Source organism: Ochotona curzoniae, unplaced genomic scaffold, assembly GCF_017591425.1.
Source record: "Ochotona curzoniae isolate NIBS_2020 unplaced genomic scaffold, NIBS_Ocur_1.0 contig_3819, whole genome shotgun sequence".
Classification (NCBI taxonomy): domain Eukaryota; kingdom Metazoa; phylum Chordata; class Mammalia; order Lagomorpha; family Ochotonidae; genus Ochotona; species Ochotona curzoniae.
Window position 1 is genome coordinate 40,830,372 of NW_024466004.1, and position 26,937 is coordinate 40,857,308.

Consider the following 26,937-nt stretch of genomic DNA (forward strand, 5'->3'; position numbering starts at 1 on the left):
TTGTGGATAAATGTTTTCAAAAAGTAAGTTGAGGGCCCGGCGCGGTGGCGCAAGTGGTTAAGGTCCTCGCCTTGCACGCCCAGGATCCCATATGGGCGCCGGTTCTATCCCGGCAGCCCTGCTTCCCTTCCAGCTCCCTGCCTGTGGCCCGGGAAAGCAGACCAGGACGGCCCAAAGCTTTGGGACCCTGCACCCGCGTGGGAGACCCGGAAGAGGCTTCTGGCTTCGGACCGGCATAGCACTGGCCGTTGCGCTCACTTGGGGAGTGAATCATTGGACGGAAGATCTTCCTCTGTCTCTCCTCTCTGTATATCCACCTTTCCAATAAAAAAAAAAATAAAAATAAATCTTTAAAAAAAAAAAGTAAGTTGAGATGAACGATGCGTTTAATAGTTCAAATGCCCACATCTTGTATCAGACTGTGGATTTAAGTCGAATGTAGCTCCTCACTCCAGCTTCTTGCTTCTGCAGACCATGGAAGTTGGTGGTGAAGGCTCAAGTAACCAGGATCCTGCCACCCAAGTGGGAGATCTGAATTATATTCCTGGCTGCCAGCTTTGGTCCTGTCCCAGTCCAGTTATAATGTTGTAAACATTTGAGGGGTGAACAAGTAATATAATGTTGTAAACATTTGAGGGGTGAACAAGTAAGTGGGGCCCATTAGCAAGCACTTAGGGACAAATGTGATATTGAAAAAGAGAATTCCTTAACAATTAAATTACTTGAATGTATTAATGCTGCTTCTGGTGGAACTTTCTTTAAAAGTAGCCTAACTAGAAGTAAATGAGTCTACTCAAAAGAAACTTATTAATTAACCCTAATCACTAGCAATAATTGACTTCTAACAGTACACTTTTACAGTCTTCTTTCCATATTACTCAAGATTATTGATGTTCTATAGGACCTTCCAAGTATCCCATCCTTGTATGGTTAGACAGGCCCCCAGTGGAGAAGGTAGTATCTCCACCATTACATTTTATCTTGTTAAAAATGTGTTCTTCCCACTTGGAACTTTTTGTCATCAAAGAAATGTTAGCAGAGGTGGTTGAAATAAAGGTTCTTGTCCAGACGCAAAAAGAATCCAGAGGTGAGGCAGTGCTTACTGGCGAGCAAGGTAGCTAGGTTTAATGGGGTATGGCATCAGAACTGAATCACACCTGTCTATATTGGTCCAAGAGGAGAGAAAAGGAGAGCCTACTTCACATTCAGACTGGGAGTTATAAAGTTCTTCTTCTTCCTGCCATTTCTCCTCTCTACCCTCCCCTTTTCCTGGGAAAGGGTTTTCTAGCTGTAAAGTAGATAAAATTCCTGTCACACCTACCATTTGCATGAGCCAGGGATGGAAGCCGACTGAGAATGGCCAGGTTGCAGCACCCACCAGTGAGAGTTGGGATTAGGGGTTGGCGTGGCCAGGCTAGACTGCAACATTCAAAGGCAAAGGCCAAGACGGGAAGGGCTATGCCAAGCTGCAGCAGAGCAGCCACTGGCTCACGCAAGGGAACAGGTCTGGTTGGAGAGCTAAGGGGACACCCTCGCTGGGTTGTGGGTCCCACTGTTGCATGTGAAGGCCAGAGTGGGGATGCTATCTGTTCTGGACATGGCTCTAGTGTCCCTGGCACAAGTGTGGACTGGGTCTGGGGTACACCACACTGGGCTAGACTCCTGCATCCACTGGTGCTCGTGAGAACCAGGGTAGGTATAGGACAGGACAGTCCAGGTCTCTACCCCTGGTAAGCCATCCCTGAGCTGTGTCGGTGTGAACCAGGCTTGGCCAGGCTGTAACACCCAATAAGAAAAACTGAATAGGTTGAAGGCCATTCAGGAAAGGTCACTGGTCCTGCTAGGATAGGAGGTAGACTAAGTGGGGCTGGCCCATGGACCCACAAATGGGTGCGGGATCTAGCACTGGGAGAGGTTCTGATAGAGAGGCTTGGGAAACTCCTCTGTCTGGACACAGTCACTGAGGTGAGCACAAGAACTACGGTAGGGAGCAGCCTGGACCAGGCCAGGGAATGGTACCCACAGGTGTACATTTGGCACAGGTCGGGGCAAATCGGGCTGGGCAAGTTCAAATCACCCACTGGCAAATCCAAGCACCAGGATAGAGTTCGGTTCAGGCCAGCGTGGGTTGTAGCACAGGCCAGTTGACATGAGGGCCAGGACTAGGGGCCAGATGGACTGGGCTAGGCTGTAGACCCCACTAACGTGAGCTGGAATTGAGGGTAGGCCAGGCCCCACTACGCTGTAGCATCCACTGGTAAATGCTGAGGTGAGGCGGGCCATGTCAGACTGGGCTGCAGTACCCACCAGCACATGTGAGACCCAGAAGAAGGGGTGACGCTGGTAGGAGGGGCTACATAGGGCTCCCATGCCCCACTCCCACTGGTGAGTGTGAGAGTTGGGATGGGGCAGACCAGGCTGAGCAGGTCTCTAACACCTGTTGGCCTCATGTGGGCTGGATCAGGGGAAAGCCAGGCTGCATTGACTGTTCTTACTTTTGCATGCACAAGCCAGAGTGGGATTGGATTGGTTGGACTTTGCCGCAGCATCAGCTAGCAGATGCTGGCACAGAGGGCAAATTCTGCCAAGTTAAACTGCAGAACCACCTGGAGAGTGCAAGATCCAGGAGTGTGAGTGGATTCAGAAGGGAAACAGTGGGCACCTCCCTTTTGGGTTGTCACACCCACTGGTAAGCATGAGAACCAGGAGTGGGACAGGCACAGCTAGACAGAGTGGCACTCACTAGCACATGTGTGGCTGTTTGGGTCGAACTAGGCTTCAAGGCCCATTGACACATATGAGAGCTGAATGGGATGTAGGCTGAATGGGCCTGTCTGCTGTACATATTGGCAAGCACAGGAACCAAGGCAATGGTGGGCCTGATGGGGTATTATTGTGTGTCGCTCCAACTAGGCTGCAGCTCCCACTGGTGTACTTGAAGGCCGAATGTGAGGTGAGCAGGATCGGGCTGAACTGCAATACCCATTAGTTTGCGTAGAAGACAAGTCTGGAAGCAGAACTGACCCAGCAGTTGCAACCACAGCATATGCATAAGCTGATTGGGGCAACAGCCTGTTTCAAACCCCGTACTGGCAAGCACACACAAGATTCAAGTCTGGGATCACCTCAGTTGAAGTTTCTTTGAGGATCTCCCCTGCTGAATTGCTAGACTCAGAACCCCAACCATGGAGAGAATTGCAGGTTCTATGGTCTGACCGTGAGTGCATGTGTTAGCTGGGCCTCCTCAGTGGCTTAGACGGAGCAGTGGATGGCATGTCCAGGTGCACATGGAGGGTATGGCAGTACGTTGGAGTCTGTAGAGAACACCTGGTACAATAGAGGACAGAACAAATTAATCAACTACTCCAGCCAAGCGTTGGCAGTGAATATCTGGGCAGATAGATTCTAAGGTGGACTATGTCAACCATTGGATTCTGGAGAGATTTAATCATGCTTGGAGTGGTGAGATCAGTAATAATTCAGAACTGTCTGTTGAAACCTCTTGAGCAGGACCCTCAGAGTGTGCCCCACATCCGGGACCCAGGGATGGTTGAGAGGATGGGTATGGCTTCTCCCCATATCTCCCTCCTTCCCCCAGATAGAGAAATAAAAAGGGCTGTAGCCCTTGACCCTTGTCACCCTAATCAACTACGTAAAAATCATCAAACATATATATATAAAAATCATCAAATATATATAAATATAGAATGTCCTGCAGTATCTAGGTGGCAGCAAGTGCAGTGACCTGACCTCTGCCTGCTGGCTGGGGCAGGGGGTTGTGGTTCCCCTGCCCTAGAGTGGGAGGTCTCCATTGTAACACCTGAGTTGGCCTGGAGAGTGTCCAGACACCAAAGGAAACAAAAACACCTCCACTTCCTCTGGAGGCTTATTTTAAACCGGTCGCCTCAGGCTGAGCTCCTGGTTTCCTCATTGGTGGGAGATTCTTATCTTCGCAGGAGTCTCCTGCTGGAATGTTCCCTGACAGAGCCCTCCCCTCCACTCCCACTGGGGGGTCAGCCTTCCAGGGTTGTGTGCCCTTCGGGGTCACCTGCTGCTGTGATTTATGGGCCGCCCATGGGAGTGGGGAGTGTCAAGTAACAGTCACCCTGACGTTCCCATGCAGCAGTCTTGCTGGAGGCTGACCCATGGGGCTCAACCTACTGGAACAAAACCTCCTGACAGGCCGGTGCCCCAGCCCCATTTTTGTGGCTGTTGCTTGGCAACACCTCAAGGCCCTTTGCTATGTGGCTGACCCTGGTTGGATCAAAGGGAAGCACAGAGCCTGCCCTCCTGTCACACCAGCTGGCCTCAGATGGCCCATCCTGATAGTAGGGCCAGTCTGAAGTCCAGGGCCCTTTGAAGGGTGTTCTCTATAACCTCTGACTGCACTTCACAGCTCTTTTTCAAAACACTGAATCTGACAGTAAAGTTTGGCAATGGATTTCTTTTTTTGTTTTTGTTTTGTGTGTAAAATTTGGGGGTGATTTATCCTAAGCAATAGGATCCAAGCCCCAGTGCCTTACATCAGCAACTCTCCAAATGTTTTCCCTTTCCCTGGAATGTGTTAAAAATGCAGCTTTTGAGGCGTGCCAGACACTCTGAGGACGCCCAGCGGTCTGCTGGGTAACCAACCCACCAGGATTCTGTGCCCAAGAAAGTTTGAGAACAACTGACTCCAGGATGGATTTCTGCAACCTGGGGAAATAGCAGCAAAAGCATCCGTGGAGGAAGCAACCTGTAAATGGTGGGACAAAATCAGTGGTTTTGTAAAGACTTGTGCAGCAAGAGATGAGTTGTGTCTTTACACTGTATGCATACTCTGTGGAGACCCCGGCAGCTCTGGGTTGTGGCCGTACAGGATGTTAGGTGTTTTGTACCTTGTATGGACACGTGAGGACAAGCACCTGGGGGAATGTAGGCTGGGGCGGGACTGTGGCCCAGACAAGCCCAGCCCAGCAGATGTGGCTCCAGGCCAGAGCCACTAGGGGAGGGGCGCTGCTGGCCACTAGGGGAGGGGCGCTGCTGGCCCCTCCCCTTCTCAGCTCCTGGCTCTCAACCCTGTGCCACACTGTAGCACCGCTGGAGAACAGGATGTTAGAGACAGACTCTCTAGGACTTAGAAGCTTCCGGAGAGTGAGACACGGGGGATCCTCCTCCAGTCCCCCAAGGAAGGGCAACCAGCACTGCACACAGAGCCTGGGAGCGAGGGTAGAAGGAGCTTAAGGGGAGAATCCAGACTGCAGTGGCCTGTGTGACACAATGCGAGAGTACTCTGCCTCAGTGTGCTGCTCTGGAATGTGAGTCTAGGTGGAGTATTTACTGAAGGAGCCTAACACGTGCAGTAGTCTTCATGGGTGCCTACTGAATGGTGGCTGCTGCACGCTCGCCTTTGTCTGTGTTACTGTCACTCTCTCCAGCCCCCCAGAGTCTGGCTTGAGTTTGGCTGAACTGCTCCCTAAGAACAGCCAGGGTGGACTGCAGGGCACACTGGCGCTGGAAGAGCTGCTTTCTCCCATCGGGTGTGTGCTTTGCAGCCTCTGGTCCTGCCCTGCTGTCTTCAGAGCATGGAGATCATGTCACATCCATGAGTCTCAGTCATTCCAACATACCAGGAAACTCCAGTGTCCACTCCTCACCCTCAGGTGGTTCCAGTCTGCTGCCAAAGTTAGACACTGTCTGGAGACAACCCTGTGTATGGTCACTCATTGGAATGGGTCCACTTTTGGTGCTTTTCACCCCACAATGTTCTGGAAAACCAAGGACATAGCTGCTGCTTTGTCTCTTTGATCCTTTGGAAGGTGGTGGTGGTGTTGGGGGTGAGGGGCAGGTAGGGTGTGTGTAGGGAATTTTTCCCTGTGCTAGGGAAACCCAGGTGTCTGCTCTAACTTCTGTAGGGAACCAGTCTTTTACTTTAGCCAAATGCCAGAAATGAAGCCAAGGGAACTCAGTTTCCACGTCACTGTTGCAGCTGCTGAATGCTCCTGAAGTCCCAGGCTGTCCACACCTCTTCCGAGGGGCAGAGCAGTCCTAGAATCTGGGTCAGATAGCCATCACCTGCAAACCCACACACCCCCTGTGTTATACATTTTTTGCTCCAAGCTCCACCAGACTGTAAAGTTTGCCCTTGGCCCTGGCCCATTCTGAAGGTCACTGGAGCCTCTTTGATCCAACCTGGACCACACAGCTGTGTCAGCCTCCTCTCTGCCCACAGGAGGCAAGAGGAGGAGACGGCTGGCATAAGTCAGCACCCATGGAGGAAAGTGTGTGGCAGTTTTCTAGGAGGGAGCTAGGTGCTGTGAATGTGGAGCATACATGGTGGGAACACAGCTGGCTTTTCAGAGTACCAGGGAGCCCCAGCCTGGAGTAGGCCTTTCCCAGGAAGGGAGGCCCTGGTAAGCAGAGACACCAAGGACTGGGAGCTGCAGGCTAAGAGTAGGTGAGTTAGCAAGGACTAGATGTAAGAATTGCTTCGTAAGTAAGAGGCATAGATGTGTCCCCAGAGTTTGGGGCCAGCTAGAGGAAAGGGAAGCCCACAGTGGATGGAGATGGCTACTTGGAACTCCTTGTCAGCCTTGGGGTGGTAGTAGAAGTTGTTCTGCTGCAGAAGAGAAAGCTGGCCTAGAAGATTACATCTCACGCCCCAAATCACACAGGTGTTATGAGTCAGAGCTGGGGTTTGAAACACACCCATTCAGCTCCAGTGCCGCTGGCCTTGCATTTCTCCACAGGCTGGATTCTTGGCTGATCTGGGATGAGGAAGGAGGTGCCTCCAATCCAAGGCCAACCAATTTGTAATTTCCAAAGTGCCCTTCCAATGTGATCTGGTTTGAACCTGTCTTAGTCTGTTCTGGCATCTGTAACAAGATGTCATAAGCCTGGGAGCTTAAACAGCAGACTTTGCTTTTCACCATCCTGATCACACAGGTGATGAGCTCTGCCTTGTTGCCTCAGAAACTTGGTGGCAGTCGTTAACCCGATGTCAGGATGTCAGGTCTGTAATAAGGTTGTGTAATGACAGAACCCAGGAACAGCCCTAGTGAGTGAAACCTGGCCGTCATGCCCCCATTGGCTCTGCTGTGGACATTTCATGGAAAGAATCAGGGAGGGATCCGGTATTGTAATGCAGCAAGCTCAGTTGCCTCCTGCAGCACTGGCATCTCATGTTGGAGCACTGGTTCAAGTCTTGACTGCTCTGCCTCTGATCTAGCTGCCTGCTATTGTGTCTGAGAAGGCAGTAGAAGATGGTTTACATACCAGTTGGAGACCTGAATAGATTCACACTCCTGGCTATGGCCCACACCAACAGATGCAATATCTTCCCACCTCCCAACTCTACTCCTACTTCAAATAAATAAGGAAATCTTCATTTAAAAAATTTAAGTCATATAGCACATGGCTGAGGCAGTCACCAGCAAAGAAAGTTCATCCTGTCCCAGCTCAGGCACTGCCCCTTTTATAAAGAGCTTTTTGTAGCCCAATTTTTTTTTTTAAGAGTAACGTTCTTAATTAAGAATTCTAATTTTAAATTGAGCTCTGACCTCTTTCAGAATTATTTTAGTGCTTTGATTGCATTTCATGAGTAGAAACTAAATTCCTTTGTTATCTGTTATTTCTGCTTTCTTTGAAGATTGGTGACCCGTTGCAAGCTGGTGCTTTATTGAGATCCTAAAGGGCTTTATCCTGCTAGAATATCAATAAAATCTCCATCTTCAAGATGGAGAAGAGCGTGGAAGGTCATAAGATACCCTCATTGCTTAAGTCCATGCTCGCACAGGGATAGGGCTGTGGTTAAATGATGCTCGAACCTCTTTCCCAGTGCATCCTAAGGGAGGAGCAAAGAAGAGTGTCATGTGACTGTGGAATCTGCAGAGTTAGGAGGTTAACAAGGTCGGCTTTCTGGGTAAATGTTGATCTGAAGTCTTCCAGAGCCTGCATACCTAAGTTGAAGGGATAGTGTTCCCTTAGGCCCAGCAACAGGTATATGAGGAGAGCAGCTGCAAACCACAAAGAACAATGTGATTGTGCCTTGGTGGGAGATTGAATTAAACAGTGAACTAGAATGCCTGCAACAAAAAGAAAAAAGTGACAGTGTCTGGTACCACAATGTGTAGTGGATGAAACACCACTTGCAATGCTAACATCCCATGTGGGCACCTGTTCAAGTCCCGGTTGTTCCATTTCTCTTCTAGCTTCCTAGGGAAGCAGCTAAAGATGGTGCAAGTCTTTGGGTCCCTGCACTCACCTGAGAGACCTGAAGAAAGCTCCTGGCCTCAGACTGGCCTAGCTCTACCCTTTGTGGCCATCTGGACAATGAAATAACAGATGGAAGAACTGCGTATCCCTCTCTCTCTGTAACCCAAATAAAAAAAAAAACAAGCAGCCATCTAGAGCCCAACGTGATGGTATAGTGGTTAAGGTCCTCGCCTTGTACGCCCAGGATCCCATATGGGTGCTGGTTCTAATCCCGGCTGCCCCACTTCCCATCCAGCTCCCTGCTTGTGGCCTGCGAAAGCAGCCGAGGACAGCCCAAAGCTTTGGGACGCTGCACCCCCTTCAGAGGCCCGGAAGAGGCTCCTGGCTTCGGATTGGCTCAGCTCCAGCCGTTGCGGCCACTTGGGGAGTGAATCATCGGACGGAAGTTCTTCCTCTCTGTCTCTCCTCTCTGTATATCCGCCTTTCCAATAAAAATAAAATAAATCTTTAAAAAAAAATCTAGAGGAAATCAATACCATGTGTGTTAATGCCCTTTACTATGATTATTTGGAAAGAGTGTCACCCTTTGGCTCTCTCTGTAAATGCCCACAGCACAGGGGTGGGGCCAGGTTGAAGCTGGGAGCCAGGCGTTCAATCCATATCACACATGGAGGACAGGTACCCACATACTCAAGCATCACCTCTGCCTCCCAGGGTACATGTTAGCAGGAAACCTGAATTAGGGATGGAGGCAGAAGTCGAACCCAGGACCTCCAGTGTGGGGTCTGAATGTCCCATCCAACATCTTACCTGTTGGTAGGCCAATTCCACACCCAGTACCACTTTCTAAGACTTGAAATAAGCAAAGCCACTTTTATATGTCCTATGGTTACAAACATGTAGTAAAAAGGACATGAAAGGCAAAAAATGTTAAATCCGAACTCCCGAGAGGGCTGAGCTGTGGTGATGAAAAGCTGACAGATGATCCAGAAGGGACTCACAGGGAACGTTGGTGTTCTCTCTTGTCTTAAAATGTGTGGTGGCATGTGCATTGTATAATATTACATATTTTTGTTTTCCTTTAATTTTTAAACTTTTCGATCTTTTATGTTTAGCTGAAATATTTTATAACTAGTTTCTAAAAGAAAAAAACTTTCCACATCAGTTTCATGAGTAGTTTTAATTTTATGGAATTACAAACCAGGTTGTCCTGAAAAGACAGAAGACATAACAAGTCAATCAACCACCTCAGCCATATGTTGGCAGTGAAAACCAGGGTAAACAGAGACTCTAAGATGGACTATGTCAATCAGTGGATTCTTCAACGACCTCATTGTGCTTGGAGTGGCAAGATTGGCAGCAATTCATAACTACTGAACTATCAAAACCACTTGAGCAAGACCCTCGGAGCATGCCCTACATCCGGGACCTGGGTGGGAAATTGGGTTGGGTTTTTCCCTTAAGTCCCCCTTTATCTCAGATACCTGAAGGAAACAATGTGGAAATAATGGTCTTAAGCACTCTCCTGTAGCCCTTGAACCTTTTTACCAAAAGATTGCCAAAAATATTTTTTTAATGGAAAAAGTTTTTTTTAAAAAGTAAAATATGGTATAATTAAAAAAAAAAAAAGATTGTCCTGAGACTGATTCACCGGACAGTGTGGTGTTCTCTTTCCTCTTGACCCATTGGCTTCATTACGACCGGTGGGAAAATGCAAGACACAAAGCCCCTCATTCAGCTGCTTGTTGGCTTGCTATTTGAGTGACTAATAGAACGTGTAAACTAAAAAATAACATCACATTTTCAGCATTTTGTCATTGGTAATTACATATGCTAGTCATCACAGTTGATGAGACAAACTTGAATTTTGGGCAAATCTGCCAGACCCAAAGGGCAGTGTGTGGGTAACGCTGCAGAACCCCAGTGATTTTATTGCCTTGTCCTGAAATCAGCATTTGCTTTATATTAACAGCATGGCCGGACACCCCTGCACCTTGCTGCCAACAAGGGCCATCTTTCTGTGGTCCAGATCCTGCTGAAGGCTGGCTGTGACCTTGATGTCCAGGATGATGTGAGTAGAAGCTGTCGTTCTATGGAAGGAGGGCTCGGTAGGAAAGTTTGTGTGCCTAGAATCCCAAGGACAAAGAATCAGCAGCCATGGGTGGGAGGGAAGGGTGCTCTCCTAACACTTCTTGGCATTAGTTTGATTGCCATGGTGTCCAGACTGTCTCTGCATGGACCTGTTGTCAGTAACAAATTAGATTCTGAGAATCAAAGTGGTGCTCCCTTCTGATTAATTCCCTGTTATCACTGGGATGCAGTCTTTAAAAAAAAAAGATTTATTTATTCAAAAGGCAGAGTTAAAACAAGAAAGAGAGATAAAGGTCTTCCTTCCATTGAGTCACTCCCCAAATGGCAATGATGAGCTCATCTGAAGCCTGGAACTTTTTCCAGCTCTCCTAGTTCGATGTAGCGGCCCAACTCTGGGCAATCTGCTGCTGCTTTCCTAGCTGCATCAACAGAGTAGGGTTGGGAGTGGAGCAGCTAGGACTTGAACTGGCAGCATGTGATGCCAGATGGGGGCTTAGCTCACTATGCCACAGCACCAGCCTCAAGTGCAGGGTCTTAAAGAGCACTTTGCCTGTGTGCTGTCTCGGTCCACAGACACTCCCAGCAACTGTGGGCAAGGCCGTGTGAAAATGTACATTGTTGGCTAAATTTAGCCTTGGGATAAAGATAGGGCTTAAAACATCCTTTTTTTTTTTTCCCCCACTCTGATTTCTCTGAAGTCAGTGTAGTTGAAGTAAGTGTAGTTGCAAAAGACGTTCTCACAGAGGTGAGGGGTCACCCACCTCCTGAAATTCAAGACAAAAAAGGTACCCGGGAAAGTTCATTCTGCTGAACTCCTGTGGGCTCCTGTGCTGTAACGGAGACACAGCTGCCAGCCAACTTGGCCTTCAGTCTGCTGAAACTGTCGGTGCGGGGCTCTCACTCCCCAAGGCTGAGGACCCACTCCTCCGGCACTGAGCACTGGCTGATGTGGGATCCGTGGTCCATGGAGCTGCCTCATTAGATGGAGTCGCCAAATAAGGGATCATGGAAAAGGGCTCATAGGAAAAGATCCTGTGGTAATGTGATTGAAAACTATCTTTAGAAACTACTTCAACTGCAATTTGTGTTACTCCCAGAAATAAGCTTTCTGAAAAACATGCTCTTGGAGAGTTTGGACTTACCTAATGCTTTTCCAGATGCATCCTTAGTATCTGTCTAGTTATTGACTGCTTTTCAAATGTCAGACTCTCAGGTTTGCTGGGGTGTGACTTACCAAAGTGTTTGGTAAACAGGCTGACATGTGGGAAGGACAGCATTCACCAAGAAATGGCTAAGCCTGGCTTTGTCTTTGGCGTGGGCAGAAGGCTATTAGTATCTTGTCATTTTTATTGTTTTTAAAGATTTTTGTTTTTATTTGAAAGGCAAAATTACAAAGAGGAGCAGAGACAGACCTTCCGTCCATGATTTACTCCCAAAATGATTCAAGAGCCAGAGCTAGGGGGTTCCAAAGCCAGAAGCCTGGAGCTTCTTCTGGGTCTCATACATGGGTCTAGAGGCCCAAGGTCTTGAACCATCCTCTGCTGCTTTCCCAAGGCCATTACCAGAGTGCTGGATCAGAAGTGGAGCAAGCAGGACTCAAGCTGGCGTCCATATAGGATGCCAGCACTGCAGGTAGAAGATGAACTTGCTATACCACAACGCTAGCCCCCATCAGTGTCTTTTCATTAATCTCTAGTTATTTTTGGAGTCTCTTGGATCATCAGGATGTAGTTTGCAAAAGATGCTGATTTAGTTCTCAGCAGTTGATTTTTGTTTTTCTGCACTGTAGCCATTCTAGACTTCCTGACCTACATCATATCAGTAGGAGACAGGAATAAAAATATAGGGAGAGGGAGAAGATTCTGACAATAAAAAGGCTGAGCTTGTTGCAAAGTATTGGGGTGCATCTGGTGTTCTCCGTGCAACCCATTCCTTGCCACAACGGCAAGAGCACCAGGCCAGGCGGGCTGAGCCATGCCACTTTACACCATTGCACTGAGTCCTAAGCTTCAAGTGTCACTGTATTGTCATGCACACAAATTGTATGATGTCCTAGAAATGCGACTGTCTCCATCAGGTGAGGTAGAAAGTAAAACAAACCAGAGTTCTCCTAAGGGAGCCAAACTGAGACATGTCAGCTGAAGGGAGGCGAGGTCTGCCTTTGGGCAGGAGCCACCCTCTTTCATTCCTTGCCATTGTTTTCTTGTACTTTTCCCCTTGCTCTGGACACATGATACGTATTGCTTGTGCATATAACTTAAAACTAAAGCACAACTCCAAAACAAATTGTACAAACAGCTGGGAGTAGACCGTGCAGAAGTGGCCTTCACTTGATCTGGAGTTGTACACCTGCCAGTGTAATCCATGCTTTCCTTCTGCATAATTGATGCAAAAGGCTTGAAGTGAACAAGTGTTTGAGGAAGAAAATGTTGTGGGTGTTCTATAAACAAACTAGGAGATGAGTTATTAGAGGAAAAAAATCATTGCACAGATTCTTATCTTGGATGGTGGGGAGAAGCAAAAAAAAAAATAGCATTGTGAAGAATTCACTCCTCGCTTCATATTCTGCAGATACTGATCTTGCTGGCATGGGAAAGCCTGAGAATTAGTGGAAGAATGACCTCCAGTGGCCTGGAGTGGGATTATTATGAAATCCAACCTGTGGAAACCAGTTCTTTAGAGTATGCAACTCCAGCAGCCAGTTGTCTCTTGCTTGCCGCCAATCCTGCCCACTCTGAGTGGAGCCCTGATGCCATCTTTGATTGGTCCATGAGCAGTCACACAGCCCCAACCTCAGAAATAGTCCAGTACCCTGTGGCCACAGTAACAGACCTGAAGGAAGAAAAAAATAAGAAAAACCAGAGAAGAAAGGCTAGCAAGAACCCTAGAAGATCAGAGGGAGACAATGAGGTCAGCAACTTGCTTTGTGCCCCTAATCTGTGTTGAGCTTCCTTGTGGCATGCCTGCCTGTGCACCTGCAGGGCTGTCCTCTACCCTGCCATGACTGGGCTCTCTTCCATAAACCCGTGAATCTGCAAATGCTCTGCTCACTCTTCTTTCACTGCGTGGGAAAGAACATCACATGTATTTAATAACAACCACCTAGATTCAAAGGTTACAAAGCTCTTAAAAATTCCTGTAGCGCAGTAGCCTACTCGTTTAAGCCTCACCTTGCAAGCACCAGTATCCCATAAAGATGATGATTCATTTCCTGGCTACTTCACTTCCCATTTCAGCTCCCTGCTTGTGGCCTGGAAAAAGAGTAGAGGATAGCCCAAAGCCTTGGGACCCTGCAACCTCATGGGAGACCCAGAAGCTCCTGGCTTTGGATTGGCTCAACTCCGGCCATTGGAGCCACTTGGGAGGTCAACAGCGGATGGAAGATCTTCCTCTCTGTATGTCCTTTTCTCTGTAAATCTGCCTTTCAAAAATAAAATAAATGTTTTTTTTAATCCTGCATAAAAAGCATCATCAATGTCTCAGAAAAACTGAGAGCTGGCAGCTCATGTACTTTTGCAAATGGGTCAGCATGTCCCAATTCAAAATGCCAACCTACAAGGTTGCTGGCTTTTCAGTTTCAGCTGCAACATTCTTCTTTATGCTTCCTTCCATTAGTTATTCATCAATTACTGCTTGGATTCTGACAGCAGCTAAAGCAGTATGCTGAGCCACTTAACTTGATGATGCCATCAAGATACAACCCCAACCCCAAAGGGACACCTGGTCTGTTTTAAGACCACGCTAAGCTTATTGCCTTCACAGGTTGCAAGAGGACTTGCCTATTTGAATTCCAGCCCAACTGTGTTACCCAGAATTGGCTGGCTTGGCCACGTTAGAAATAACCATAAGATAGGGCAGCCTAGCAACTAAAGTCCTTGCCTTGCATGTGCCGGGATCCCATATGGGCATCAGTTCTGATCCCGGCAGCCCCACTTCCCATCCAGCTCCCTGCTTGTGGCCTAGGGAAGCAGTCAAGCACAGCCCAAAGCTTTGGGACCCTGTACCCACGTGGAAGACCCAGAAGCTGCTCCTGGCTCCTGGGCCTGGCTTTGGATCAGCTTAGTTCTAGCTTGTAGCTATTTGGGGAGTGAACCAGTGAGTGGAAGATCTTTTTCTCTCCTTCTCTCTCAATCTGTCTTTCTATTAAGAAACAAACACACACCCCAAACTTGGCCACTTTTAAGTTACTGCAGTGAGAATCAAAGGCTCCAGGAGACCCCAAGCACATAAGCAGAGATGCCTTGGAGTATCACCTTGGACCTACTCCACCTCAGAACACAATGTGCCCAACCTCACTCAGAGACCATCGACTGCAGCAGGGTCAGTTATCTGACCAATTTTCCACTAAGATTAAGTAACTGTTGAAATATTTCCAGGCCACAAGCAGGGAGCTGTATGAAAAGTGGAGCAGCTGAGATGCAAATTGGCAACCATATGAGATACCAGAACTTGCAAGTAGATGACTATCCTGTTGAGCCACTGTGACAGGCACCAAGAAGTGGTTAGTTTTTAAAAGCCAGATAAAGGCAGTGAAAGTCTTAGTCCTCCAGACCCATCACAGTGAGTGGTAACAAAGCTTACAGTCAAACTGAGCATAGCTAGCTGTGAGGGGCACAGCAGCAGAGGCATTTAGCTGACCAAGGAAACTGGGACCCAGGCTCTGAGGTCTTGGGATGGCACCTGGAGGCCTGTCAGGAGATACACTCATGAGAACTGGTCTATGGTTGGATCTGGCCAATGCATTGGGCTGGGGTCTCCTGGAAGACGGTTGTCTTGAGGGAGGCGTGCTCAGTAGGCAGCTGATGCAAGCAAGTCACATGGGACAGTGCCACGCAGACTCCAAGACTGCCTCCATGCATAATTTACTGGGCCACTTGGGAGCTGTGGGGCCACATTTGACCTGAACGCTAACCGGTGAAGCCTTTCGTGTGACATGTGCATCAGAGTGGCTGACATGAGCCATGTGCACAGAGCTTGTTGCCCACATGGTCCACACAACACAAACAGTGCCAACCTTCATCACATCCAAAGGATCTTTGGATCTTTGTCTTTGGTCTGCAGTCTGTGGGGATCTTGACAGCACCCCACAACTGGAAATCTGGCTGTCTCCCCTATTCTTGCTCACAGAGCACCATCTTTCTCAGCAGGCCCATAATTACAAGAGGCCCCTTTTAGGAGCATCCACACCATTCTTATAGAGACCTAGGAAGCCTTAGACGTTCTTATGAAAGTCTTAGAAAGTTAAGACTTAAGCAATATCTCATGATTGCTTCTTTGGGCAAGTAAATCTTGTCTAGAAATGTGAGGGCAGGTCAAAAAGCTCCTGGAGAATGAAACTTACAGAATAAGTTTCTTTTGGTGAAAAGACTTGGAAATCTGTGCTTAATTCTTTCATAATACACAGTTTCTGTCAAGTTTTCTTTTAAAATGAATTTTGCTCTTCTTAAAAATTTTTATTAAAGAAATGGAGATATTCTATCCACTCCCTCACTGTCCAAATGGCTGCAGGAAGCAGGGCTGCAACAGGTCAAAGCCAGGAGCTTCCTGTCTCCTCCAGCGATGGCAAGGCCCAGGATGTGAGCCTTCCCTTGTCTGCCACCTCTCAGGATGTGTGTTTTCAGGAAAGCAGAGAGCTGGGACTCAACCCAGGCACAATGATACAAGGTGTGCAGTCCCAAGCAAGGGTTTGACTGCTGCACCAAACGCCCACCCTCTCTGAACTATTTGAAGACTACCTCCCCCATTCCCATCGTTTTCCCTGAGATGCACCCCATCCTCTATGGATGCAGTGCCTGGGTCACTGTTTGACTTCATAGACCCCAGGGAGGGTGCACTGTGGCTAGGTCTGAGAAGCTAGAAAGATGGAAACCAGCGTCAGCCTAGTAGGTAATGGGACTGAGAGTCTAGGAGCCAAGGCGCAGGGAGGTGAAAGCAGTGCCGATGAAAGACCGTGGGTGACATCACGGTTATTGGCCTGGAAGCCTGAGCATGCCCCCACAGACTTCCTTAGGCACTATGCATCTTCCCTGACACGTCAAATCACGAGTTAAATATAAAATGTTGGAAAATATGTAAAACCACAGAGAAAAAAATAAAAATCACCTCCCCATATGTATTTTTAAAGAAAGACTCGTTAATTTGTTTTTCAAGACTTATTTACTTGAAAAGCACAAAGAGAGAGTATCCATCTGCTGGTTCATATTCTGCAAGTGGCCACAATGGCCAAGGCTGAAGCCAGGAGCCCGGGACTCCAGCCAGGGTTCCCACATGGCGAGTGACTTCTACTGCCTTCCCAGCCTCAATAGATGGATGCTACATGGAAAGCAGAGCAGCCAGGCCTCAAACTGGCACTCTGGATACATCATAATCTATCCTCTCTGATGACCTGTCAGCCCCCCTCACCTTTGCACCTGCTGCGCTCAGCCCAGCAGCGTCCTTTAGACAGAACTCACAGGAGGGAAGGGAGCACCAACCTCCTCCTTACACAGGTGAAGCTCTTGCGTCCCAGTGAGGCCGTGGGTGTCTCCTAGAGCTGTGTGTGGCCCAGGTGCCCCGGCTCCCTTGCCCTGTGCCCATTCTTTTCCAAAACTGCCACTCTGCCACCCATCACACCTTACAAGCCTGGACCACGAGCTCCATCGGATTTGTGCCAACTCAACTTCTGGCTCTCTGGCAGAAATCAGGTGTGCTCTTACAGACTTCAGGGCTCTCTCCTGTAACAGCCTTGACCTTCTTACCTCAGGGAGCATTTTGTCCTTCTCTCCACTGCATCTAAGGGAAAGAAACAAGTTACCTTTGGCACCAGAAGGAGGAAAAAAAAAATCTTCAATCCCAGGAATCTGATCCGCTGAGGAAAGGGGTCAGCCTAAGTCAGAGAGGACTTAGGGAGGATGGAGCTGGGAAACAGGCCACATGGGACAGGCTGCGGTCATCCCGTGCGCAGATGCAGCAGGACAGAGCCCTGCCTTGCTGTTGGCTAGCAGGAGTCCGTGACCAAATGACACTGCTAATGTCACCAGCTGACAGAGCAGCAGGGTGTCCTGCAAGCCAGAGGCCTTGGGAGTTGCTGACACAGCCCAGTTCCCACTCCCATCCTTTACACATTGAACAACTATGTCCCTGTAGTGACAGGATAATCCTGACCCTTATTCTGAGATTGTCCAAGGGAAGGCTATTCTTGTTATTGGACTTAAAACAAAATGAAGAAGATGTGTTTACTTGAAAGGCAGTGTTACAGAGAGAGGGGGAGAAAGAGAGCTTCTTTCTGTAATGGTGACAATGACCGGGGCTGAGCCAGGCCAAAGCCAGGGGCAGGGTCCCAAGCACTTGGACCATCTTCCTCTGCTTTCTCAGGTACACTCCCAGGGACCTGGATCAGTAGTGGAGCAGCCAGGACAGAAACCAGCACCCATATGGGATGCTGACATTGCAGACAGCAGCTTTACTTGCTGTACCACAATGCAGACCCCAATTGCCACTGGCCTAAGGGCCTCTTTGGGTTTGTGAAGAAGGTGGCTAAGCCAGAGTGTGTCATATACTAATGGCCACCAAGCGTGCCTTGTGCCTGAGCCCTTCAGCCAGTAACTGGTCTGCTCATGAGCAGCCGTGACTTGTCCTTGTGTCTGAATGCAAGACTGTGCTGGGGGAGCTGACTGCTGTGACTGCCTCTGTCACTTCACAGGGGGACCAGACTGCCTTGCACCGGGCTGCAGTGGTGGGGAACACGGAGGTCATCGCGGCACTCATCCAGGAGGGCTGTGCCCTGGACCGGCAGGACAAGGTGAGGTGCTGGTAGAGGGGTGAGCAGGGCACTCCAGGGAGCTCAGGACTGTCATTTCTGAGTCTTGCCATTTATGAGCCAGCATGAGAAGATCAGCCAGATTTCCTTTAAAAGAGAATCTGGCACCCCAGCCAGCCATTTTTTTAAGTTAATTAATTACATTGCATTATGTGACACAGTTTCATAGGCTCTGGGATTCCCCCAACCCCTCCCCATACCCTTTCCCCATGGTGGATTCCTCCACCTTGTTGCAGTATTACAGATCAAATTCAGTTGAGATTCTTTCGTTGCAAACATATACCAAGCAAAGAGTCCAGCATCTAATTGTCCAGATACATTCAACTGTTTCTTGGGGAGACCATCTCTGGTCTGAAGGTAGAGATGGCAGAATATCATCCTGATTAATTAGAACCCCCCAACATAATATCAACAACAATTTACAACATTATGGAATTGTCATAGTACTGAGTAGCCAATATGTTACAAAATGCAAGTTCTTAACCACATCCTGTGACTACTTCATTGACATTTCGATTTTAGTTTATATACAACCAGCTTCTATACACCTTAAAATGGCTACAGGGTACTATTCAGCTGTCTCTTGTCTATCCTCATTTTAGCATTTAGCAGTCTATAGCACCCTCACCAGGGACCCCTAGGGTCCTCCTCCTTTAATGGTTTCTAATCACCCCTCCCCACACCCCACTCTGCCTTGGGGACCCTAGACTCCCATTGTGTTACCAACATTGGGGCTTGACTCTTTTGTACATATTTCCAGGAAGTCTCAAGGGCCACCAATGGGGACCTCTGACATAGCTGGAGAACCTGCACAGCCCCTTGGTGACCAGCCTGGATCCAGACTAGGCTATCCCTAACCCTAACCCCAATCCTGACTCTCACCCTGATCCCCATCCCAATTAGGGTTAGAGCTGGTGCAACACAGGAGGTCTCCACTGTCCCTTGTCCCACTCCCTCCCCTGGGACAGCTTTCTTCCCATCCCACTAAATTCATTGCAAGTAGGAATATTTCTTTCTTCCTTTGTAGTGAGGAAAGCAAATCTGAGCTGTGTTTATTGGCTTTATTTGCAAACTGCGTGTTGAGGATCCTCGAGCTTATTTACAGAGCACTGCTTCCTCAGGGCCTATTCAGCTGCTGGGGATGCTGAGGCTATTGGATGGAGTTGGATGAAATTCAACTTTGATTTAGAAAGAAATTTGGGGGGGTGACCACCACCTGTCAGGCGCTCAGACTCTTGGACTCCTCCTTTGCCCCATCTCTGTGGGTCCTCCTTGGTGCCAGGGGCAGAGCTGTGAAGGCATGGACTGGGTGGTTTGCTTCCTAAAGAGTGAGAACTCCTGTCAGCCCGCGTCTGAAGCTGGAGGCCTGGCGCCCAGGTGGCGTCTGAGTGGTAACCATGGCTTTTCCCACATGTGGTTCTTGGGGGTAATGTGGAGAACTGGCACTCCAGCTGTTCTCTGCATCCACAGGAGTGTTGATGACTCTGAAAAGAACTGGGTCTTGAGTGGTGTGCCCTGTCCCCCATGTGTCCCTTAGGACGGGAATACAGCCCTGCACGAAGCGTCCTGGCACGGTTTCAGCCAGTCTGCCAAGCTGCTCATTAAAGCAGGAGCAAATGTACTTGCCAAGAATAAGGTGAGGATCATGGGGGGGCGGGGCTGGGCTGGGGTTGCTTGGCTGTGGGATGGGGGGGCCTCAGCAAGATGGGCCACAGCTCAGAGGGATGTGGGAACCAGGCCAAGTGGTCCCCCAGCCCATGCAGGAGGTCCATATGCAGAGGATATGGACCTTTTCCTTTTCCTTTTCCTTTTCCTTTTCCTTTTCCTTTTCCTTTTCCTTTTCCTTTTCCTTTTCCTTTTCCTTTTCCTTTTCCTTTTCCTTTTCCTTTTCCTTTTCCTTTTCCTTTTCCTTTTCCTTTTCCTTTCCTTCTCAATGTACTTTTACTTTAAAGTAGTGTAGTAAGTACAAAGAGAGGGAGAAACAGAATCTTCTATCTGCTGGTCTCTCCCCCACATGGCTGGAGCAGAGCCAGTCTGAAGCCAGAAGTTTCTTGTGGGTTTCCCATGTGGGACAGGGTTCCAAGGACTGGAGCCGTCATCTGCTGCTTTCCCAGGTCAGAAGTAGAGCAGCTGGGTCATGAACTGGTGCCCACATAGGATGGCAGCACCTCAGGCAAAGGTCTCCGCTGCTGTCTTTTTACCCAGTAACTCCTGGGACTATGTTCTCAGGAAGTGGTACACCTGCTGGTAAAACACCTACAATGGGATGCCCTCGATAGCAGTGACCCCCGAGGAAGGCAAGGAGGAAGATGCTGGGGACTTAAAATTACAGTGCATTCAAACTATAGGATAGAGTTAATATTAAAATCACTGTTTTGGTGTAAGTCTTGCAGGAGAACAAGTTAAGACACTGCTTCAGATGCTTGCATCCCCTATTAAGGTGGCTGGTTCAAGTCCTGGATGTTCTACTTTCAATCTAGCTTCTTGGTGATGAACATTCTGAGACCCTGCCCAGCAGATGCAGGTCTGGATGCAGTTCCTGGCTTCTGTTGGCCCAAACCTGATTGTCATATGCGTTGGAAAATCAGTCAATCTATCTCTCTGTCTCTCTCTTTCAGATTACTAATTGTTTTAAAGATAATGTTCTCAATTTGCTGAGAAACATGACAAAGGGGTACAAAATCAAATATCTTCCATGTCCCAGAACTTAATATTTACATAAGCGTGCTTCAGACCATTTGTGGGAAAAATGAAATTTAAATATTCATTTTGGAGAAAACAATTTGAAATCCATTCTAAATTTTTTTTTTTTAATTTAAACTTTTTTTGGGCCCGGCGCGGTGGTGCAAGTGGTTAAGTCCTCGCCTTGCATGCCCGGGATCCCATATGGGCGCCGGTTCTAATCCCAGCAGCCCCGCTTCCCTTCCAGCTCCCTGCCTGTGGCCTGGGAAAGCAGTCGAGGACGGCCCAAAGCTTTGGGAACCTGCACCCGCGTGGGAGACCCGCAAGAGGCTCCTGGCTTCGGATCGGCATAGTATTGACCCACTGCGCTCACTTGGGGAGTGAATCATCGGATGGAAGATCTTCCTCTCTGTCTCTCCTCTCTGTATATCCACCTCTCCAATAACAAAATAATAAAAATAAATCTTTAAAAAAAAATTTAAACTTTTTTTTATTGGAAAGGCAGATATACAGAGAGGAGGAGAGACAGAGAGGAAGGTCTTCCGTCCAATGGTTCACTGGCGGTTGCAATGGCTAGGGCTGAGCCAATCAGAAGCCAGGAGTCCAGAGTGTCTTTTGGGTCTCCCAAGTGGGTTCAGGGTCCCAAAGCTTTGGACCATCCTCGACTGCCTTTCCAGGCCACAAGCAGAGAGCTGGATGGGAAGCGGGGCAGCCAGGGTTAGAACCAGTACCTATGAGAGCCCGGCACATGCAAGCTGAGGACCTTAGCTGCTAGGCCACCACGTCAGGCCCCATAAATTTATTTTTTTATTGGTAAGTGAGATATAGAGAAGACATAGAGAAAATCTTCTGTCCCCAAGATTCACTCCCCAAGAGGCCAGAACGGCCGGAGCTGTGCCCATCCAAAGCCAGGAGCCAGGAGCTTCTTCCAGGTCTCCCACGTGGGTGCAGGGACCCAACACTTTGGGCCTTCTTTGACTGCTTTCCCAGGCCACAAGGAGGGAGCTGGATGGAAAGTGGGGCTGCTGGGATTAGAACCAGCACCCATATGGGATCCTGGTGCATGCAATACGAGAACTTTAGCCACTAGGCTACTGTGCCAGTCCTCATTCTCAAATTTTTAATGTAATTTTCATTTTATTTGAAAAACAGACCAAGAGCTCTTTCACACTAGTTCACCCCAAATGCCCAGGACAGCCCAGGCTGAAGCTGGGAGCCAGAAACTCAATCCAAGCCTCCCTCATTGGCAGCAGAGACACCAGTGCTTGAGCCATCATCTGCTGTTTTCCCCATGGTTCACGTTATCAGGGAGCCAGATCTAAAGCAGAACCAGAGCTCAAACCCATTTACTCCAATAGGGAATGCAAGCAGCCTGAGCAATATTTTTTTTTAAGATTTATTTTTATTGGAAAGGCAGATTTACAGAGAGACAGAAAGATTTTCCATCCACTGGTTCACTCCTGAAATGGATGCAATGGCCAGAGCGGAGTCATCCAAAGCCAGGAGCTTCTTCCGTGTCTCCCACGTGGGTGCTTGGTACTAAGACTTTGGGCTGTCCTCCACTGCTTTCCCAAGCCACAAGCAGGGAGCTGGATGGAAAGTGGAGCAGCTGGGGCATGAACCAGCACCCATTTGGGATCCTGGTGTTTATAAGGGGAGGGCTAGCCAGTTGAGACATCATACTAGGCCACCCCGAGCAGCAACTTGCTCACTGTGACCCCAGTATTTCCTTTACAATTGGTAGAGTGTAGTTCCAGCACCTTCAGATTCCTTGTATTTCACCTGTTGATTCATTCATCACATCTTTAGTGATTGCCAAGAAGCAACCCCACACTGCACCAAGCCAGGAGCCCAGTGCTGGCACAGGGGATTGAGTGTTCTGGAGCCCCGACCCTTTGTTTTTGAGAACTAAGTTTGCCTTGGTTCTCTAGCTGCCTGTGGGCAATGTGAAACAAAAAAGGGAGAACAAAAGGTAAAAAACGAAATCGCTGATGACCAGCCTTAGGGTGATGGCTATCCCCATTTACCCTAAAGTGTGGGGTTTATCACAATTAGGGACTTAAGTGCTCAAGCTGAGACAGCCCTGACCCTGCCCTCCAGCACAGCCATGCCAGTCAGTCCCCCAGAGGGGCGCAGGTGTACCCTCAGGTGGTTTCTGAGCTCAGGCCGGCCATGCTCTGTTATCCAGGTGGTGACCAACACTACCAAAGTCCCAGCCCCCCTGCAGTTATGAAAGCAGAAGGGGAGGTAACCAAGCAGGACCCGGTCTGCTTTTGTTTATTTTTGTGTGCCCAGTACTCCTCCCAGAAGTGGGGAATCTAGCAGCCCAAGTAGGCAGCTGGAGGGCTCCACCCTGCTGACTTCTGCAGGCTGGCAGTCCGGAGCACAACAGAGCCGCCAGAGCGCAGGTCCAGCTGCTGCGGGTACACCCAGCTCTGCTGCCGTGCTGAGGGTGAGCAGCAGCCTCGCGCCCCTGGACTCCCCTGGAAGGCCTGTGCATGCCACACAGCTCTGTCCTGTGACATGCTCTGACCGCGGCTTGCCATGGTAAAGTGCCGAGGTCTCCGCCCGTGGGCCGGGTGGCTGACAGCGCTGTCACCTCACCTCTTGGTCATTCTTTTATTGTTGTTTGTTTTTTCCACTTTATTTTTAAAATACTTCAAACATTACAGCCAAGTGTAAAGAAGAGTTCAAGTGGGGCTGGAGCTGTGGTGTAGCAGGGTAATCCTTGGCCTGTGGCACTGGCATCCCATTTGGGTGCCAGTTTGAGTCCTGGCTGCTCCACTTCAGATCCAACTCGCTGTTTGTGGCCTGGAAACAGAGTTCAAGAAAGACACGTAGATTTAACAATTGTTCCTATTTTGCAATGTTTTCTTCCTATGTAAATATTATAGACATACATGTATACCATTTTTCTTGGAAGCAAATACTACCAAATAAGTAGAGTTCATAATAGGAATCAGATTAAGGAAAGGGTATGCTGTTATGTCAATGCTATAATTCAGTGAGGACAACATTTATATCTATCGTATATAATATGACATGTATGCATTTTTCATGCTGTATTAATTTCCTCATGAGAAAAAAAAAAACCACAGAATTTTTCTTCTCCGGTGTATTTAACCGAGAGAAATGATCCACAGTTGCATTCATTTTGTTGCTGATGTCAGGATTCCATTCCTTTTTCATGGCTGAGTAATAGTCCATCATGTGTCCAGACAACATTTTCTTTATCTGTCTAGAATATCTAGATCCCACATCTTAACTGTTGTGAATTAAGCTGACTTTGGGATGATAGTCATTCTTATTGGAGTGAAACAATGGCTCACTGTGGTTTTGTTTAGCACCTCCCCAGTAGCTAATGATACCATTTTTCATGTGTTTATTGGCCATTGCTTCTTAAAATAATTATTATTTTGAAAGTCTGAGGTATCCAGAGAGCGGAGACAGTGAGATCTTCATCCCCTGGTGTGTTCCCAACCAGGCCGCCATCACCCCCACTGAGCCAGGCCGGAGCCAGGAGCCTCTTGCAGTTTCTCCCCTGAGGGACAGGGAGCCACACTTTGGTGGCCATTTGCATTTCTTCTTTCAAAAGATGTCCATTCCAGCCCCTTACATGCTTCTTAACTGGCTTGTGCTATTGTTGTTGAATTTCTTGAGCTCCTTATACATTTTGGATATTAATCCTTCATCAGACAGATAGCTTGTGAATATTGCCCCCTCCCCCATTCTGTTGTCTGTTGCATCACTCTATTAATAGTTTCCATTGCCAGACAAAAAAGCATCTTAGTTGATGCAGTCCCATTTGTTCATTTGTCAGTCACTGCCTGTGCCTGTGCCAGGGTCTTGGAGTGTTTCACTCTACCTCCAGTAGTTTCATAGTTTCCAGTCCTATGTTAAAAACATTAAGATTCTGATATCTCAGGAAACATGCAAGAATGTATGATTTGAAAAAGGTCTGTAAGTTTAGTCCCAGTTGCCACTAGACTGTACTTTCAGGATGTGGTTTGTTGCTTGCTTGCTTTTCTTTTAACCATCCTGTGCTGAGCCCTGCAGCCACAAATCTTACCAGGTTACACAGGAAGCCAACTCTGAGAGAAGTTCCAAGCCACACAGGTGCATAATGTTTTATGATTTTTAAAAAAGATGTCTTCCAGGGCTGGCACCATGGCATAGCAAGTTAAGCCTCTCCCTATGGTGCTGGCATCTCATATGGGCACCAATTCGAGTCTCAGCTGCTTCACTTAAAATCCACCTCCCTGCTAATGGCCTGGGAAGGCACATAGGAGACCCAGAAGAAGCTCCTGACTTGGGACTGGCCCAGCTGCAGCCATTGCTATCATTTGGGGGTGAACCAGCAGCTGAAAATTTATCTACATATCTCCCTGTCTCTGTAATTCTACCTTTCAAATGATAATACCTAAAGTGTTAAACTGTTTTGAAAGACATGTCTTCCGAGGCACTCAGTGCGTTGCTATGGGCTCGGGTGGAGGGTCAGGAGCCACTCCCCAGGAAGGCAATCCCGTGTCTGTAGGACCTCACTCAGTGGCTTACAGTTACTACATGGCAGAGTGAGTTCTTGGAACCTTGGTTTGATAACAGAACTCTTCAGTCTGTGTGGCTTCCAGATGGTGAAGCCCCTTACCCCACTGGGACTACGCATTAAGGGACAGAGGGCAAGTGCCGTGACTTTGACCCTGAGTAAGTACAGCCTCGCACAAAGTGTGCAGGTCTAACATGGCCTCTCTTCTCTCTGCTTCTCTTTCAGGCTGGGAACACGGCTCTGCACCTGGCCTGCCAGAACTGCCACTGCCAGAGCACACGTGTCCTCCTGCTAGGCGGTTCCCGGGCCGACCTCAAAAACAGCGTGGGTGACTGAGCCACACTGCGTGGCTGCCTCGGGAAAATAACCCAGGCACCTAGAGAGTAAAACGGGGGTTGTGCTGGGGGCTGTCTTTCTAGAGTGTTAATATTTTGCGGGACACAAGAAGAACCAACATTACAAAGACTGCTTTTGCCCCAGCCTTTTCCTTTTGGTCTTCCGCTTAGTTCGGTTTGTTGTCTCTCCCAGCATGTGTTTGGCCAGTGATGGCATAGGAAGCCTGTAATGCTTTAGGAAAGTCCCATTCAGGTAGCATCAATAGCACGCACAAGATGGCAAGCCGCCCAGGGAGGCCCCAGTGTCCGCAGAGGGCAGGTCCCAGCAACGTTGGGGGTGTCCCCAGTTGGGGGTGTCCCCAGCTGAGGGTGTCCCTCACTCAGGATGTGAGCAAGCCTCCTGTCCCTGGGGGGTTGGAGAGAAACTGGGTGGCTTGTAAATCCTGTGCCTGAGGTGAGCAAGAGAACCGGGCATTTTTCTGAATAATAGCACTAGTTGGGGTCTTGATGTCTGGTAGCAGATTTACCGAAGAGGATTTTGGAACGCCCAGATCCTCGCTCTGAGCATGTCTCCGTCTTGGTCTGGGGCAGGAAGCTGTAATCAGTATTCACCAAGCCCCAGACAGAGCTGGGACACAGACATCAAGAGACACCACAGGAAGCCTTGGCTTTCCGGCTCCACTTCTGTTGTAGTCTGGTTGGGAGCAGAGCTTAGTCTGTGCCTGCTCAGAAAGAGCTGAGCTTCTCTGGATGCTTTCCAGTGCCCCCGCAGTGACCACCCTTTAGAAACTTAACACAGCCCGGCGCAGCAGCCTAGTGACTAAATTCTCACCTTAAATGCACCGGGATCCCATATAGGCACCCATTCATGTCCTGGCTGCTCCACTTCCCATCCAGCTCCCTGCTTGTGGCCTGGGAAAGCAGTGGAAGATGGCCCGAAGCCTTGGGACCCTGCACCTGCGTGGGAGGCCTGGAAGAAGCTCCTGGCTCCTGACTTCAGATTAGCTCAGCTCCAGCCGTTGTGGTCACTTGGGGAGTGAACCAGTGGATTAAGATCCTTCTCTCTGTAATTCTGCCTTTCCAATAAAAAGGTAAATAAATCTTCCAAAAACAAAGCTTCTTAACACGTATTTCCATTTTATTTGGAAAGGAGAGAGAGCACACTCTCCCAGCAGCAGTTCACTCTCCGAGCAGCCAGCACTGGGCTGGGTAGAAGCCAGAAGTGCAGAACTCCATCCACTTGGGGATGTGCACTAGCCCAGAGCTGGTTTAGAGGCAGAGGCAGGATCAAGTCC

At 48.6% G+C, this 26,937-nt stretch overlaps 1 protein-coding gene across 2 annotated transcripts in view; it reads left to right on the forward strand.

The window, feature by feature from the left end:
- ANKRD6 (ankyrin repeat domain 6) overlaps nt 1-26,937 on the forward strand; it is a 64,499-nt gene that overhangs the window by 19,163 nt on the left and 18,399 nt on the right. For both annotated transcript variants that reach the window (XM_040983767.1, XM_040983769.1), the window contains 4 exons: nt 10,166-10,264; nt 17,966-18,064; nt 19,620-19,718; nt 25,533-25,631. In XM_040983767.1, coding sequence (XP_040839701.1) covers nt 10,166-10,264; nt 17,966-18,064; nt 19,620-19,718; nt 25,533-25,631 — 396 coding nt within the window. The remainder of the gene's footprint in view (nt 1-10,165; nt 10,265-17,965; nt 18,065-19,619; nt 19,719-25,532; nt 25,632-26,937) is intronic.